Below are 17,513 nucleotides of genomic sequence, written 5' to 3'. Positions count from 1 at the left end.
TCTCTGCATAGACTGGTGCAAATTATTAAAAAATGTTTGGCGTACAAATAGAGCTACATGCACATCCACCACTTTCATAGGTTACTAAAACCCAGAGCAGTAATATAGCTGTGGATTAGTCTCCTCGCTGTTCCTGATTTTTCCCCACCAGAACTCAAAATGTATTTTATTTGGGTCAAACCTCTTGGAGAGCATACATTAGTGTTGTGTTGGCTCCAAATACAACTGATAGAGGAATCTGTTCATGGTTTTCAAGTTCTGGGAATTAAACATAATTCATGACAAACTAAAATCCAGATAAATTTGTTGTACTAATAAAGGTACTCAGTTTCTACTCTAGTTGTATGACTGCCCAGTCACTTTGACTTGAATCTGTATCTTTACTTCAAAGATCACTATGAAAATTGGTCTTGGCCCCTTTTTTTTTTTTTTTTTTTATAAATCCTTGACATAGTTGCATGTTACTGCCACATCAAAGTTTTAATTACCATTTTGGGGTAATACACCAGTGTTACAATAGTAATAATGTATTGTGGAAACATTGTAAACCTTTCAATAAAAATTTGTTCAGCTGCCAACTTCCAGCGATAATTACAAATGACAGCTCCATCAATGTTATCTGCATATAAGGCAAATATTCTGACATGTCAGGCATTCTTTGTGGCTCTGGTATTAAACTTGTTTAAATGTTCTGACCAGACTGACACCAGAGCACAATCCCACCTCATTAGTACAACTGTACTTCTTTCAAGAACAAGCCGATTTCCCCTTTTAAACTTAAGATTGTCTCTTTGCCATTTGTACATAAAAAGGCATTACAGAAATATGATGCAACTTTGTGCAACCGTGTGCGTGCGTGTATCAAATCACACATACTGCACATTACTGCCCCCACCCACCCAGACATGACAGTAAACCATAAACATGTCAAGGTAAGAAAAGGATTAAGACAAGGAATCTGCACTCTTGGAGGGAAAAAAGAAAAAAAAAAAAAAAAATCTTTAAACTGTAAGCATAACAATTAAAAATAGTCTGTATTAGAACTGAAATTCCACCTGAAAATCTGACTTGTGCAATATGAAAAAAAAAATGACTGAGCACTGCACCCCTTTAGTCTAAATTGTGGCAACTATAGATTAAGCAGCAGTGGGAAAAAGTTGAAATAAGTTCATAGCACCCACATTATCAACCCCATTAAAAAAAACAACAAAAAAAACACCCTGAACCATAAAAGTTTTTATTTTCTTTTATTATCGTTTACAATTTTTGTAGTTGTTTATTCATTATTGTCGATCCTTTTGGCAAACATTAGTGCTCACTGTGTTCTGTACAGTCCGGTCCCATGATGTAGACTTTAATTTGATGGGAAGCGAGGAATGAGCCAGGTGGGATTCAGGCTTTTACAATTTGTCCAGGTAGTTGTCCAAGGCTGGGACACCTTCCTTGAGACCTTTACGCTTGCGTGTTTCCATGACAACTACGCCAGGCTTGCTTGAGGCGTCCATTGGGTTTCCTGGAAGGATCTGCCAGTGGTCGAACACGCACTGTGGGAAGGCCTGGCCACCAGTGTTGGAACGAAGGTCAGCTGTGAAACCTGGGAATGGACAAGGCAAAATATGTTTTAATAGGTGTAAGTGAAATTATATTGAGCACCTGCCTGTTACTGTTGCTTTCAAATCATGCACAATGCTGCTCTATCCTGTTTGTGTAATTGGCAGAGTGGACCAGGACACACTGGACAATATTTTGTTAGCCTGGATTTTATACTATACAATTTATATATCTAAAATAAGAACAAGAATTTAAATAGCACTTTTAAACAGTCCATGTAGAAATGTATGCTAGGGCTTGATTTGATGTGAAACACAATGTATAGCTCACTATGTTTTTGGTATGTTTACACCCAACTACCTGCATATGCAGAATCATACACTATATGCATCTAAAGATAAAATAATTATCCTCAGCTGCCACAAATATCTCCTCTTCAGAAGTTCGGTATTTGAATTGTACTAAAAAGAAGTATCTTGGGTTTCAGTGACATTATGTATTATATATTAGCCACTGTTCCTTTCAGTAACTAGAAAAATACACTATCCAACTGAAAATTAACAAAACAAGTGGAGGTACACCATGTCATGTGAAAATTACTAAACTGGCTTACTTCATGTACTCAGTGCAAAAAGGAGTGTGGACAACTGTATTTACTAAAAGTATTGCACTCTTGACTGCAGAACAGAACAGTGAAATAGGCAGTGTGTACACAACTGAAGTCTGATATGAACAGGGAAGCTGAGCCTTTTCCCATTCCTCATCTCCAAGAGAGAAAACATGGACATGGGTCCATGCTAACTGCACACAAAGACTTGTGACCTCAGACCTGAAATGCGTAACAACCTATGACTTTAATGTCAACTTTAGACAAAAATGTCATTACATCTTGTTGCCTCAGTCACTAATATGTAGCAAAAACACTAATGAAAGACTAAATATAAAATCAAAATGACCACTGTTTTGAGAACAAATACTTTTGCTGCTCTGCAAATTTTTAAAAGAGGACATACCAAATGACTCCATGACAGGCAGGTAGGCCTTGATGACACGCATAGGTGTTCCCATGACACTGGACTCCTCAAACACATGACCACGCCTCTTGGTCAACACACCGTAGATTCCGCCCATGGCAACTTCAGGACACTGTAGAGTAGGCAAGAAGAATTTGGTTCAACATACAATACTCTAATCTATGAAAAGACATGCAACTATAAAATCTCAGTTATGGTAAAAACTTGTGTCAAGTAAAAGTTTTTGTAACTAAACAATTGTGTCCTGCCAAACCTCAAAATCTGTGATAAACTTGATGAGCAAGTTTTAAAAGTAAAAAGATTAATCACAGCACTAAACTCCTCAAGTATATCAGATAACTAGAAGAAACAATACAGAGTACATGTAGCACTTACCTGGATCTCCACCAGATAGACAGGCTCCATGAGTCTGGGCTCGGCTGTCAGCTCACATGCATACAGAGCTCTGCGGGCTGTGGGGATAATCTGACCACCACCACGGTGAATTGCATCTGTGTGCAGGGTCACATCATGGATGTCGAAGCGAATGGCACGCATGTTCTCTTCACAGAGGACACCCTAAGGACGAGATTAACAGTAGATGAACAACTTAACCCACTTATCTCTTAAAAAAAAACAGCACTACTATTTTTTAAACTAATAACCCAATAAAAGATACTGTGTGAACTAGAGACCGTTTTAGCTGAGTGCAATAAACATTTAATTATTGCATATGATGGCCTGCTTACCTCCTTGACTGCCCACTGGAAGCCAGCCACAACACTGTCCTTGATCTCATTAAGGTACTGCACTCCCTTGGTAACATCCACTAGCAGGTTGGGGCCACTGCCATCAGGTCCGAAGCACCAGATCTTTCTGGCCTCAGTGACGTCCCACTCATACTTGTCAGCAAGGTAACGGGCACGGGCCTTAAGCTCCTGCCGAGCGGTAACCTCACCCTTCTCTATGTCCTCTGCCAGGCCATCTTCGAGGGGACGGGCCTTCATGAACAGACGGTTGTGCTTGTTGGGTGACTTTGACAGACACATGACACTTGATTCTACGCTGACGGTCTCTCTGTAGGACACCACTGGTTCGGATTTCTAAAAAAAAAAAAAAAGAGAACAGTAAGTTTCAATGTGGAAATGCTCCCCTTTGAGGATATCAAAATGACACATCCATTTGATTTTCATGGATCCTTATGCTTATTAGAGCAAATAGATTTTACTTCATAAGTCAAGTTTACCTTGAGTGGAATGCAAGCATGGTCCTCCTCCAGATCCTTCAGGCAGATCTCCAGATGCAGCTCTCCAGCTCCAGCAATGATATGTTCTCCAGACTCCTCAATGATACACTGCACCATAGGATCAGACTTGGACAGACGCTTCAAACCCTCCACCAACTTGGGCAGATCAGCTGGGTTTTTGGCCTCCACAGCAACTCTCACGACAGGGCTGACACTGAACTTCATGACTTTCATGTTGTGTGCCTGCTCAAAGGTGGTGATTGTTCCGGTCTTGACAAGGAACTGGTCCACGCCAACCAGACCCACGATGTTCCCGCATGGCACATCTTCAATGGGCTCAACGTAACGACCCATCATCAAAATGGTCCTGACAAAGAGCAACGTACATGAGTTGTAGAGAAAGACAATTCAGAAGTCATCAATACTTGATAAATACATCATAACGTATGATATAATACATTAAAAAAAATAATCAAATCAACTGGCCAGATGTTGAAACCAACCTCTGAATTGGCTTCAAGTAGAGATCCTCCTTCTTTCCGGGGACAAAGTTTGGTCCCATGATGCGCACTTTCAGGCCAGTGGAGACAGACCCAGAGAACACACGACCGAATGCGTAGAAGCGACCCTTGTCACTGGTGGGGACCATCTTTGAGATGTACATCATCAAGGGAGCCTTAGAGTCACAGTTCTTGATACCTGGGTAAACAATTTAGTCCGACAATCAGTACAAATCCAAGAACAATGAGCCATTGTTGATATTATGCATGGGCTCTAGATGCTATTAATCCACACAATTTAAATCAGTTTCATACCCATGGCAGCCTCATCATCTCCAGGTCCTTCATAGAGCAGCTCGCAGCGGTACTTCTGGGCAGTGACAGGGGAAGGCAGGTGGATGGTGATCATCTGCAGAAGGGCTTCACCAGCAGGCAGCCAGCGACGCATGACAGCCTTCAGGAGAGGCTTACCCTCCTTGTCCTTGTCTTCCGTATCCAACTTGATTTCCAGCTTCTGGATCATTTTGGCAGTTTCCTCCTTCTTGAAGTTCATGATGGCATCAAACACCTAAAAGTTGATTGCAGTTGATTGGAATTAGCAGAATGCATTTAACACGGACAAGACAAAGATGTTGGCAAAAACCAGTTTTTGTGCCCTGCTCAGACTGAAGGTTATCATCACTAGTAAATCAGGTCAAAGTGAAGAATGATCAAGTCATCACTTGCAGGCATACAAAGCAACTGTTTATCATGGTCCAGTTTTATCAACACTGAATTACCTTGATATAAAATGTACTTCTCTGAAGTCAAATCAAGCCCTAGCATTGAGGTAAATGTACTGTACCTCAATATTTAATTAAAGTCTTGTTAAATCTGGTTACCTTGAAGATGGGGTCCAGGATAAGAGCAACAAAGGTGCGGGGGTACTTTTTGCCATCAGGTCCATTAGCAGACTTGCTAAACTTTCCAGTTTCAGCGTCATAGAACCTAAAATAATAGATGAGATGCAAAGATTTAATAAGACAATAGTCAAAGAGAGAGCTACATTGATAACAGACCTAAATGCTGAGATTTAAAGAGATTGTTTGAAATTTATAAAAAAGTCAAAACATTTCAAGAGAAGCCACTTTTGCGTGCTCCTGTTCCTCTAGCAAGTGTCTGTCACTGTTTGTTACTGCTACCCATGTTATCCAATCAAAGGCACTTCACTTAATAGATCAAGCTTGCCATTTAGAGACTTACCTGTCACCCCACAGTTTCCTCATCATGTCCTCCACCTTCTTGCAGCGCTCAGCTGGTGTCATCTGGGTGTTGCCCTTGGCGGCAAACTTGGCTGCATACATCTCAGCAAACTGCTTCAGGGTGAAAGCCCAGCCATGGAGTCCAGAGCCAAAGCCAACGGTACCAAGGACTGGATCAACCTAGGACAGTTGACATGATATATCAGGACACAACTGGATTTTAAGAGATGTTTCACTGAAAGTTGAATGAAGTTATACTGACGCAATATGACTTTACTTGACAAAAGAGACAAATACTAGAAGCACAATGGGGCCAGTGGGTGTTGCACTGAAGATAAAAGATTCAGACTGTCACCTACCATGATGTTGCCCATAGGTCCACGCTCATCTTCTCCATAAGTGGAAATGATGACGTTGACATTCTCAACAATACGCTGGAAAGTCTGGTAAAGGTCTTCTGGTTCAAGCTGCAGCTCCAACAAGGCACGGTCCATCTTGTTCATCATCAGGACTGGCTTGATGCGCTCGCAAATGGCCTGACGAAGCACGGTCTCAGTTTGCACACAAACACCTGATAGGGGTACACAAATATATCAAATGTAACCCAGGAGAAACAGATCAAGTTATAAATCTGATTTCACATAAGTACTATAAAAAGGTAAATATTTATCATGGAGGATACCATTTGTACATGAAGTCTTCCTGTAGCATGGGTACATTTTAATTTGCTTCTTTATCAAAAAGAAAATGCCCAAGTGAAAATTTAAGAATCCATTTGGAGAGCTCACATCAGCTGCTGAGGATTATTCAGACATGTCCTTACCAGACACACAGTCCACAACAACCAGGGCTCCATCAGTCACACGGAGAGCAGCAGTAACTTCAGAGGAGAAGTCAACGTGTCCTGGTGAGTCAATCAGGTTGATCAAGAAGCCAGAGCCATCCTTGGTCTGCTTAATAAAAGCCAAGTCATTTTCACTCAGCTCGTAGAACATGGAGATGGCACTGCAAATTAAGAAAAAGACAGATGACAGATTTAGCATAAATTAACGAGCTCAACCAGCTGATTTTTATTTTCAAAGCGACTGTTCTTATACAGTCCTATATATAGTCCTAAGTGCTCAACATGTCACAACAAATGCTCAGTACAATGTGAAATCACTCTTGGATGACTCCAGAGGCTTAACAAGTGTTGACTGCAAGTCAAATGCGGCAATATACTTACGTAGACTTGATGGTAATGCAACGTTCCTGTTCATCTTTGCGTGTGTCTGTGAAACGAGTCTCTCCAGCACGGGCTGAGGCAATGATGCCAGCCTTCGACACCAGCGAGTCTGTCAGAGTTGACTTTCCGTGGTCCACGTGCGCAATCACAGACATGTTACGGATGTTGGCCTTTTTGTCCATGATGGCACGGATCTGGTCTATGGTAAAGTTCACCTGAGAGGAAAATTTAGGTAAGGGAAAAAAGTTTAAAAATAAGTCACAAAAAAGTAAACAAAAACATTTTTGATGTGGCTGCATAGCCTTCTGGTGTATTAGGTGTAAAGTCTGACACTGTCGTCCTGATCTGTGAATGAGCTCTGTTTCCCTGGCCATTATTGTATGGCATTGAAATGCAATGGGTGATAAGGGTATTCAATCTGCCCAGGGAGAAACAGGACAATTGCAAGCCAAGCACTCATCTGCTAAAATGCTATTGAACCCACTGATGTGCACTCCCATAGAAAAGTGCACACATGGCAAAAGAGCATTGTTTCAGTAATTTACTGCCACTGGTGTTCATATCTTCGTGCACTTCATTTTCAATATATATATGCAAGTGTCTTTAATAGATCATTCACTTCCTAGCTAGCACGGTCTTTGTTATGTCACCCTACAGCAACTGTGCCCTCTGCTTATAGGAAGTTGATGCTGACTCAACGCGAACTGTTATGCACCTCCACCCAGGGCGTTGGGTATCCGCCATCACAGCTCTGACGTTATTGTTGTCTACGTTCAACAGATTATTTCAACAACCCGTTACTGGTGTTTGTCAGCACACCTGGTAAATAACAGTGTTTATTTCATAAACTAATAATGCTAAGGATTCATTTTCAGTTGAAGGAGGGCTTCACCGCAGCAGCACCCGGCATAATATGTCGACATGAACAGGCCACGTGTACAGACTTTGACACTATGCTAAATGCTAACATTAGCTTGATAGCCGTCCGAGCCGGGGGAACATGAAATGCCGGCAAATTCTTCCTGCAACCCGGTACGACTTCGAAATACAGAGCGAAATGTTTTGTTGACTTTGCACGTCCCCCCTCACCATAAACCACGTTTAAAAGCCAAACTTACTTTAATTCAACAACACGAAAATCAACATTGTAGTAGAACAACAGGTAACGTCAGAGCAAAATCAGCCGCTGTCAAAGTTAGCCGCTACACTTTGACGTCGCCTGAAGTTAGCATTTTGAAGCTCTTTCGATATATTACCACTCAAACCGGTAATAAATAATTTCGTTTAGGCAAATAAGAAAGCAAGTTAGCAAAACGGATCCGGTTTTCCAGAGTGGCGGGGCCCTCTTAGCTGCTAACGGTACAGATGACAAAATGGTTGCCATTTTGATCAAAGCACAATCCGGATTGATATGTAAGTAGCATAGCATCATTAAAGTGCTCATCAAAAGATCAATATTAACTCTAAAGACACTTTGTGTGTCCGATAACTTATCAATGGCTCAAAGAAATGTTAGGGACTCACCATTTTGACGGATGGTTTTAGATTCGCTTGGTGGAGAAAAGAGACAGGAAATTTTACACTGCCCACCTCACGAGGGCACAGGCAGGGAAGAGGCCGCTGACGTCAGAAGACAGGGATTTATACGGCGTGCGTCCACCGTGTGCGTCATCACGTACCGACGTTACGTTGAAGACCTTGTGATCCCATGGGCTCAGTGCTGCGCTTGACTGGGCTGCTGCTGCTGCTGCATCAAGTTTGCTTGTGGAGTAACAAGGGTCACAGGAGCTTTATGAAATAATTAGTTTTGTTCGGTTCTTCATTACCTTTATAAATAGACTGTCATGAAGTTGAAAGGAATAAGCGTAGCATCTTGATTTTTATTTATTAAAAAAATGTTATGATGACAACAATGTAACACAGTGAAGAGATATGCTTGACAGTTGTTCTTTTACTGAATGGAAACCATAGAAATAATATTATATACATTTCCCCGTTGATAAACTCACTTGCCTTTCCAAGTCTACCTGTTTTGCTTTTCACCTCCTTCTCTCCACCCGGTGTCTGTAGCCTCCCCTATTTTCCAGTGGTTCATTCTCGGGAAACTAATAGCATCATAAAATAATATAAAAACCCTTAAATAGCCTTTATACAAAAGGTATAAATATGTCAGATATTTGTGTCACAAATGAACTTGTTAGACCAGTCAACTCAAAGTCCCTCAATCCAGTTTAAAATGAAGATAATTATGATAATTAAGATCTGTTTTCTCAATGAATTGCTGACAAACAAATCTCAGTGGTGTCATGAATAGGTATAAAATTGGTATTTATATGCAAAATTTTTATTTGTGACTGATCTTAACAGTAATAATGCCACATGCAGGAGTCTTCAAATTATTCCCACAAAGCCAGAAAGTTGTCATTTGAAGGCAACATTTGAAGATGAATCAGAGAAGCTGGTTTGTTTTCTGGTTTTTCATTTAATATAATCATAATAGTTCTTGTACGATACAATTAATCAAATATGACAGATTGAATAGATTAAATGCTTGTATCAAGCAGTCTTTTCTTTTTGATAGTTTACCGCACCTTCTGCGGGTTAATCCCTGTAATTGGATCTCTCTGAGCAAAAGGACAAACAAAAATAAAAATTACCAAATAAGCATTTGTAAAATCTCTCATTATTATCAGCATAAAACAGTTCCCAAGCAATGGACAACATGTAGTTGGACACTGATTATTTAAATGTATCAAGTAATTATTGTTACTACCAAAATGTTGACCTTTATGCTTGTCTTTAAAAACAAACAAACAAGAGACTCCTGGATTTGTGGTCCTGTTAAGGTAGAAATCTTTCCTCTGGTCAGATTGTTCATGTCATGTTGCTTGATTAATTGTTCCAGCAGATGGCGTCCTGGCTTCACATCCAGACAGTGCAGCTTACAGCACAACAGTCCCATAAAATGTAAGTAATGCTCAAACGAGTTCATGTTATCATGATCATTTCATGCCATCCTTAACTGAGAAGTGGTTAAATTACTCTATGTAGGCAATAATATGCTGTACAGGCTATAAGACAAGTTTAATGTTGTCATGAATGAATGTCTTCATGCACGAATGATGGACCTTGGTGTCTGTGATTGCACTGGAATTAATGCACCAACTCATTTCTGATTAGACTAATCCAACTAAGCTTATACTTTGTACTTTTTTCTTCTTCTGCTGATTTAACTAAACCCTGTGAATGCTTTATAAACATGTTTTAAGGCTTTAAGGTACATATGCAAAGACACAAAAAGGTGAGGAAGAAACAGAAAGAGAAGATGTATGAGAGCTAACAGTTTGGTAGAGAGGGAAATAACTGACAGCTGTTTAAACTCTCAGTGACAATCAAAAAAGGGAGTGTGAATGATGACTAATGCAGAATATTATTCTCTGTGGAAAATCATTCAGGGACCTTTTTTTTCAATTCACATAGTCTCAAGGTCATATTACAGCATTTTAGCAAAAAAAGAAGTGCCCTTTAATTTTCCTTCATAACACGACACAGCCAAGAATAATCTCAGTCAGGTAGAGATAAGTGCATCTAATGGTATTGCCAAGTACTTAAAGGCAGAAACATTTTATATGAATTTCACACATGTATATATTTCAGCTCTACTGTTTGTATAATTGATTTTCTGAGTGATTGGAGGTATGAGACCTAGACAAAAGGATCTCTTATTTTCACCAACAGCCAAGGTTACTGAATAATAACTGCATAGTACTCCAAGATACATACATGAGGAAGGTCCTTGACTAAACGCCGCCTACCATTCAATAGTAATACATCACTTTACTTACTACATTACTTTTGAGCTCATTGCAAGAATATAAGCTTGTTTTTCTATTTATGAGGGTTGTTGAAGCTCTCGGTAATCTGTCACAATGCCAGACCATTTACTCAGGTGTGCAAATTTTCACTAAAACTAAGCTTTCCGGTGCCTCAAATGTAACCCTGGTTTTAAAATTGTAGTTATTTTAATGACGGTACAGTGGTGAACGCTGAGTGTTATGCAGTCTATATTTAAAGGCATACAGTACATTGGATTCATCTCCATCCCCATCCTACGCTTAATTATATTTTTTCTGCCTCTCTGCAAAGGCAACAGTTGGTTTGATAACATGTGCAGAAAATGGTGTAGCTGAAGATTCACATGATACCATTATCTGGCAAATTGTATAGGCATGCTAGAGGCACAAACGCGCTTTTTTAAAAAGCATAAAATCATTCCATGATTCATATGCTTGGCGGAAACTGGGGGTGGGGAGGGGGCTATAAGGAACAGAATTAGAAAACAATCAGGCATAACATGGACACAGATGCACAGACACTCACATACACACACCCAAACGCAACAAGAACAAACAATGTAAATTGAATGAAGCTGAAAGTGTTAATTACCTGTTTGAATGGGAAGTAAACTGTGTAAAATTTTCTCATTTAACGCCATCGCACCTGATCTGCTTGTCAAGCTGTGTGCTGCGGCTCTCAGTGTGCTGTCATGTCTGAAAACACTCACACAAAATGATTGACAGAGACAAATGGCAGGCAGCTCAGCCTGAGTAATTGACCATAGATTGAAATGACACCAAACTTTTAGAAGGGTTTTTAGCTATCTCTGGGGATGTGTCTTATTAAAATTCAAAGTTGTTTTGCTTACTTACACCAAGAAGAGTTCATGTTCTCCCGGTATTTCGTGTGACAGAAAGAAACATTAGTCTGACATACCAAATTCTCCATATTTGCTTCAGTCTGATCCTCAAAAATGCTTGCTTGAAAGTCTTCAGGGTCTGTCATTTATCCAGTCTCCCCCCTGTCTCTTTCACTCTCTTGCCTTGAACCTTGCCCTCATTTTCTTCTCATGTACCTGACCATCACGCAAAGACATCAGTGATCTTAAATGCAGTGTTAAGAGAAAATTATTTATTTAATTAGTTTAAAGTCAAAAATCTAACTTCAGAAATATATTTTTCACCTTTGATAATAGTTGGTCTTTGAAGAAGCTCATCAAAAAAGAAAAAATGTCATATTCCAGTGTCACATCCCAGCACTGATGTGCTGTAGAGCCCCAAATACATTCGAAATGCATTTGCATGACCTCAACTATAAATGCACCTCAGAAAGACACCACAAGCACCCTGTCTACTGGAGCTGCTCCAATGTATCATTATAGCAAACAGCAAGCATATGCTATAAATAATAGATGAAAGAAATAAACACACAGTTTTGTCACCAAGTGACAGCGTGTTAGCCACTGTTACGTAAATGTCATTTTTGACTCTTTGTGACAGAAAACACTTTTTTACAAAAAGAATATAAAAGTATGGATGCTAGAAATTTTAATAATTTATGGTAATATCAGAGTATATCAGAGAATATTTCTCAAGTATGTTGTCACATGCAAGCTATTTGAGTTTAGTGGCTTTCAACATTAACACATAGCAACAAGAACAAATGTACAGGAATATATATACTGTAGACAGGTAGCTTAACAAATATAACAAAGCGAGCATATAGGTATCATGGAAGTATTATGGGCTTTATATGTGTGTGATTATATAGGGCACTAAGTCACTAACATAGCTCTGCACAATGCTTAAGTTGACGCTGAGCCTCAGGTCATCCAGGATCATTCATCATGAAATCATGAAGTATGTCTCTCAAATCTTACTAGCAAGTCTAAGACATTCACACAGTTCAATAATTACTTATGTAAAATACTGATAGATAGCACTGATTGATAGCACTGCTACTCATACATTAAGAGAAATATAGAAATATGACACATTAACAAAAGAGAGATTATGAATCTTAAAAAATTTTTTGTCTACATTATTGATGGGAATAATCCACATGACCTAGAACCAGAAAGAAGGACAAGGTTGTGCAGAGACCAGAATATTTATGACCATGAAACCTGTGTACAAGTGCCTTTTAAGAGTAGCTTGAAGTCAGCTAAAGGTCACCTTTAGTAATCCCAGTCTCCTTCAGGTGCTGCTCCCTCAAGCATGTAATGTAAAGTACTGGGCAAACAACACCATCCAAGTCATCTCACTATGGATTAAAAGTTTTGCAAGTCGTCCATTGTCAGCTTGGATTGGCTCCAGGCCTCCTAAATGCTGCACAGGATAAGTGGGTACAGTAATGAATTGATTAACAGATTTGTGTTCTATAACAACAGATAATTTTAGTAAACACTCCATAATCATAGCCAGGTTTGCAGTACTATGTGAAATGGGCTAGACAAAATGCATGTGGTATAAAAGAATCAAAAGCAGAATCAAAGCTTTAACGATCGCAAAGAGAAATTCTTTGTTACAGTTGCTCAGTACTCAGTTCGGAAAGAGGAAGTAGATAAGTAAAAAAAAAAAAGTATAAATACTAATAATGAATAATTAGTAAACTTAAGAAGAAGGAAAAAAAATAATAAAAAAAGATAACAAAAAAGCACATCACATAAAAAAAGAAAAGAAAAAGGGGCTTATTTCAGATTAATTTATATAAATCAAGTTTAAATAAACTTCAGGGCTTTCTTATCATCCTTAATAAGATTCAGAGATTTACCCAGTAAATTAAATTCATTCAGCCAATGGTTCATACATGGTTTTGTTTTAAAGTATCTTCCTTTATGTATGAAAAATTTCTCTATTAACAGTAAAATATTCAGCAGGAAATCTCTATTCCCATTTTCAATATATATACCGAGCCTGATTGTTTTCACAGTCAGAGGTGGTAATCGATCTTCTTGGACTGTAGCCAGCTCCATATATTGCTCCCGAAAGATTGCACTGATCCACAATGGAAGAATAAATAACAATGCTTAAATAAATCCAAGCTTTCAATCTCATTTTCAAAGAACACAGTTATTCGCATCAAGATTAAACCTCAGTCTTGACAACTCATTTGTTGGGTAAATCTTATTTAGGATTTTAAAGTTCACCTCTTTAACTTTAGGAGGGAGAGGAAGTGAAATATATCTTCTCCTTATTGCCTTAACCTCCTCAAACTTAAATTCCTTCAATAAGGATGGTTGACTTCTTATATAGTACAGTCTATGCGACTGGACAGGTGCCTGGGGGCCTCCGCCCTCTAAGGGGCCTCCAAGCCCCCCAACCTTATCCTGCATTTTTTTTAAGTAAATCATGTAATAAATTGAGTGTGTGTACGTTGAAAAACAAATCAATCAATATGGAGTTTCTGTTTCGCAAATGAAAATATTATGAGAGATTTTCTGGCTGTGTTTGTATCATGATGATGACGAGTAAGGTCAGAGGTCAGGTGCTAACTGTGGGAATTTAGCAGCAAAGCCAACTAGTTGCAAAAGAGACAAAATAAACAATATCAAAGAAGCTGAAATTTGGACAAACATACCATCTATCTTTTTAAAAGTCGGCTACTCAGCTTGCTAGCCTTAGCAGCGAGCCTGCTAACATCACAGGAGCAGCAGCAGCTACAGCTGAGCATCAGCATGAAGCAGAGGTAGAGAGCTACAGCCCTGCGAGAGTCACCTGTTCAACTGTCCCACCCTCAGCTCCACCTGAGTGGGTTGAGCAGGTGGCCAGTTTAGCAGCCCCACAATTTATCATTTTCTACCTGTTTTCCCACATTTGCGAGTTAAAAATGACCCGTGAACAAGGATGAGGCAACAATTAACGCCTGAACTCTTCATCAGTACTGGCAAGTACAGAGCTCATCACTGATTTAATTATATAGTGGAGGAGTTCTCAAAAAAAAAAGGCCAGAAAGAAGACGTCACATGTAGTAGGCTTTTTCTCATATTGTTATTTACACATTATGGACTATCCCAATTTAAGGTATTGTCTCCAAGGTTTTGTTTAAGCAATGAGAAGCAGTTGATCTTGGTTGGTTTTGGAAAACCTATTTGACTATTGTAGGCTATAATTGCATCTCTATACCAGATGGTTGATGTTAGGGCTGAACAATATGCATCAAAAAATAACATTGCGATTATTTTTGGTAGATATTGCGATTGCAGTCAGTCACGATTTCAGTTGGAATGGTCATTTTTGCATTTCATTTTCTCTAAAAATACTTTTTAAATGATGATGATGATGTGATATTAGTTGGGTCACACACCAAACAAGTTCTTTTATATCTGGAGAATGTGTTTGAAGGCATGGGCATGTCTGCACCACCACAGTGCTTATTTATGGTATGTTCGGACACATTTTACCTTTATCAAAAAAAAATTGCAGCTCCCATGATTTGGTTGATGCCCTTGGCCATATTGTGATTTCGATTAGATTTCAATTTATTGTGTAACCCTAGATGATATCCTGGAAATCCTGTATGATACAGGTTACATACATTATTTGTTATGGGTCCACCTAAGCAGAGCAGCATGAATCGATATCTCTCTCTCTCTGTGTAGTGTGTGTGTGGGAAGAATCTGAATCATAGAACGGGCTGACATTGGGCAAGGGCGGGGTACACTCTGGACAGGTTGCCAGTCCATCGCAGATGCTATATCTAGAGGTGTTGATGTTGTCCTTCAGGTTGTGATCATAGGCTGTAGCCTGTCAGTGTAAATCCTGTGTAAGCAACAGGTGTTTCCAATAGATAGTAGCCTCCACTGTGAACCAATAATTCAAAACCTAGGGTTGTGAGTGTGAGGGGAATGGATTAGAGATGGGGGGGGCCTCCAAGATTTTGTGCCCAGGGGCCTCTGCATTCTTAATCCGGGCCCGGATGGAGATGTGCAGAAGGGGGGGAATTATAATTGGATGGCCACAGGGAGCAAGTCATTCAATAGAAGAACAAATATGTCAGGTTGTGAACACAGGATCAATATGACCTATATTTCTTTAGGTGTCCCGCTGTCACTATGACAACAGTCTAGAAGGGCTGAGCTAAAAAAGGTACATATTAGTTTGTTGATTGCACTCTAAGCTCATCCTCTGTTCTATACTGTGTGGTTCTGGTGAGTGCATGAACTGAATTAAATGCACTTGCAACTGTACCCAACAACTTCCTTGAAACTTCTCTTGCCTTTAGACATTTACATTACATTTAGCTAGGGATTTTTTTTTACCATGCTCAATGCACTCTTCCAAAAACTCTTGCAGAGATATACACATTCGCAGCACAGACAGTTTGATCTGGGAGAAGAAAACACTGTTCTTTCACTTTCCCCACCCAGGTTTCTCTTGCCAATCCAGGGAACAAATAGTCAAACTTCAGACCACAAGGCCATTTGTCTAACCTAAGGGGAAATTTACTAGTAAAAACATACTTGTAACTTGGTTTAGACTCAGCAGTTAATTGTGGTCTGTTTGACTGGGCATGCAAAAAAGTTCTGCTGCAATACTGGATGCTGATTGGTCCAGATTTAGCTGAGCTCATAATCCACAAATCCTCATGTCATTAAAAAATAGGTACACAAAGGTACACCAGCACATAACCACCCCACCACAAAGACTTCAACAATGGAAAAAAGACTTAACCATTTGATCAAGGTTAGGGGAAGATAATCTCTGGTAGGAGACAGGACACAGATTCTGGTCTCTGGTGTCAAAGCCAGATGACTCTCTACTCTATATGAATCCATCCACCCCAACCTCCCACTTCAAATGCTTAAGTTGATTGAACAATAAACCAGTACTGTCCTTTTTTATCTGTAGAGGACAGTCATTATTGACACAGCCACAAGCTGGCACTTGTCAGGAAAATGTAAACATGGGCTCTTTTAGTCCGTTTGAACAACAAAGCTGTTTCTGCAAAGGACAATGTGACTGTTTTTACAGTTTAGTGGTCTAGAAAAATATTTGTGTATGAGTATATGTGATTGTCTCTCAGCTGACATTGCAGAAAACAGTTCAATCATTCCATGTCACTGCTGAAGTCCCCTGACTACTCCATCCATCCAACTGTTGAAAAGTCAATTCTATTGGCTGGGGGGTCAATGTGACAATCACCAGCAGCTGTCCGATTAGAGCAGTTCCCCTGACGTCTACCAGCTGTGGATTCAAAATTATACACCCATGAATGTTTTGACTGGAGTAATTTATGAAGCTACTCTGGTGTGAAAATTTCTAGTTTAGCCTGTAAACAGTGCTGCAGTCAGGGCCCCGTAAAACTCACTCAATGAATTCAAAGTCACTCTCAAATGTTATAGTTAGATTAAGCCAGCGCCAGCCCCATCATGTTATATATTAATCTATATCTTCACTATATTGATTTAGCCTTTTTTGGTTTGTCAGAATCAGAATCATGTTTATTGCCAAGTAGGTTTTCACATACAAGGAATTTGCTTTGGTGTTTTGGTGCATAACAGTAAACACAGTGAGAGGAAAAAGCAAACACTGCAAGTCAGATAGCTGAAATAGACTGTTTTCTTGGAGCACTTCCCGAGTTGGCTTTCTGAACACATGTGTAGGCACCATCCAGTCGTCAGTCACACCAAGAAACTTTCCTTTGAGAGATACAATAGGTGGCTTTCATCCAACAGCCGTAATCTTTCATGCTCCAGTATTGTTAGTCTTAAAACTTCAAATGGAGAGGGCAGCTAAGGACTATATCCCTCTCTTTTTTTTCTGTCTCTCTTTTCTCACTCGCTGAATAAAGTCCCCATCAACAAGCCCTGTGGCTTGTTTGTCTAAATGTTCCCTTGTCTGGATTTTTGACTGAACAGGTTACATACAGTGCAAGTTTAATTGGATGAAATATCTTCTC

The 17,513-nt window shown here is 39.5% G+C and overlaps 1 protein-coding gene and 1 non-coding gene across 2 annotated transcripts; both read right to left on the bottom strand.

Moving 5' to 3' along the window:
* Window positions 1–1,230: 1,230 nt before the first annotated feature.
* Window positions 1,231–8,432, bottom strand: LOC139626950 (elongation factor 2b-like). Its single transcript, XM_071487520.1, has 13 exons — window positions 8,301–8,432; window positions 6,777–6,991; window positions 6,375–6,556; window positions 5,911–6,122; window positions 5,553–5,731; window positions 5,192–5,297; window positions 4,626–4,878; window positions 4,314–4,509; window positions 3,811–4,177; window positions 3,314–3,667; window positions 2,961–3,143; window positions 2,565–2,697; window positions 1,231–1,594 (listed from the first exon to the last, which is right to left on the bottom strand). Exons 1-13 carry the CDS (start codon window positions 8,301–8,303, stop codon window positions 1,401–1,403), a joined length of 2,577 nt encoding a protein of 858 aa, XP_071343621.1. The 5' UTR covers window positions 8,304–8,432; the 3' UTR covers window positions 1,231–1,400.
* Window positions 4,969–5,036, bottom strand: LOC139627281 (small nucleolar RNA SNORD37). Its single transcript, XR_011692550.1, has one exon. It is a non-coding gene; the product is annotated as a small nucleolar RNA SNORD37 (small nucleolar RNA).
* Window positions 8,433–17,513: the final 9,081 nt, after the last annotated feature.

The sequence above is a fragment of the Trachinotus anak genome, unplaced genomic scaffold (genome assembly GCF_046630095.1).
Source record: "Trachinotus anak isolate AG129_WGS33_773 ecotype Australia unplaced genomic scaffold, CSIRO_AGI_Tana_v1 ptg000010l, whole genome shotgun sequence".
Lineage (NCBI taxonomy): Eukaryota > Metazoa > Chordata > Actinopteri > Carangiformes > Carangidae > Trachinotus > Trachinotus anak.
This window is presented reverse-complemented; position numbering and strand designations above follow the sequence as displayed.

Bases quoted from the DNA above. Each gene is read 5' to 3' on its own strand.
- LOC139626950 (XM_071487520.1), bottom strand. The intron at 6,557-6,776 runs GTAAGTATATTG...CTTAATTTGCAG, and splicing joins TGCATTACCATCAAGTCTAC to TGCCATCTCCATGTTCTACG. The intron at 2,698-2,960 runs GTAAGTGCTACA...CCTACTCTACAG, and splicing joins TCTATCTGGTGGAGATCCAG to TGTCCTGAAGTTGCCATGGG.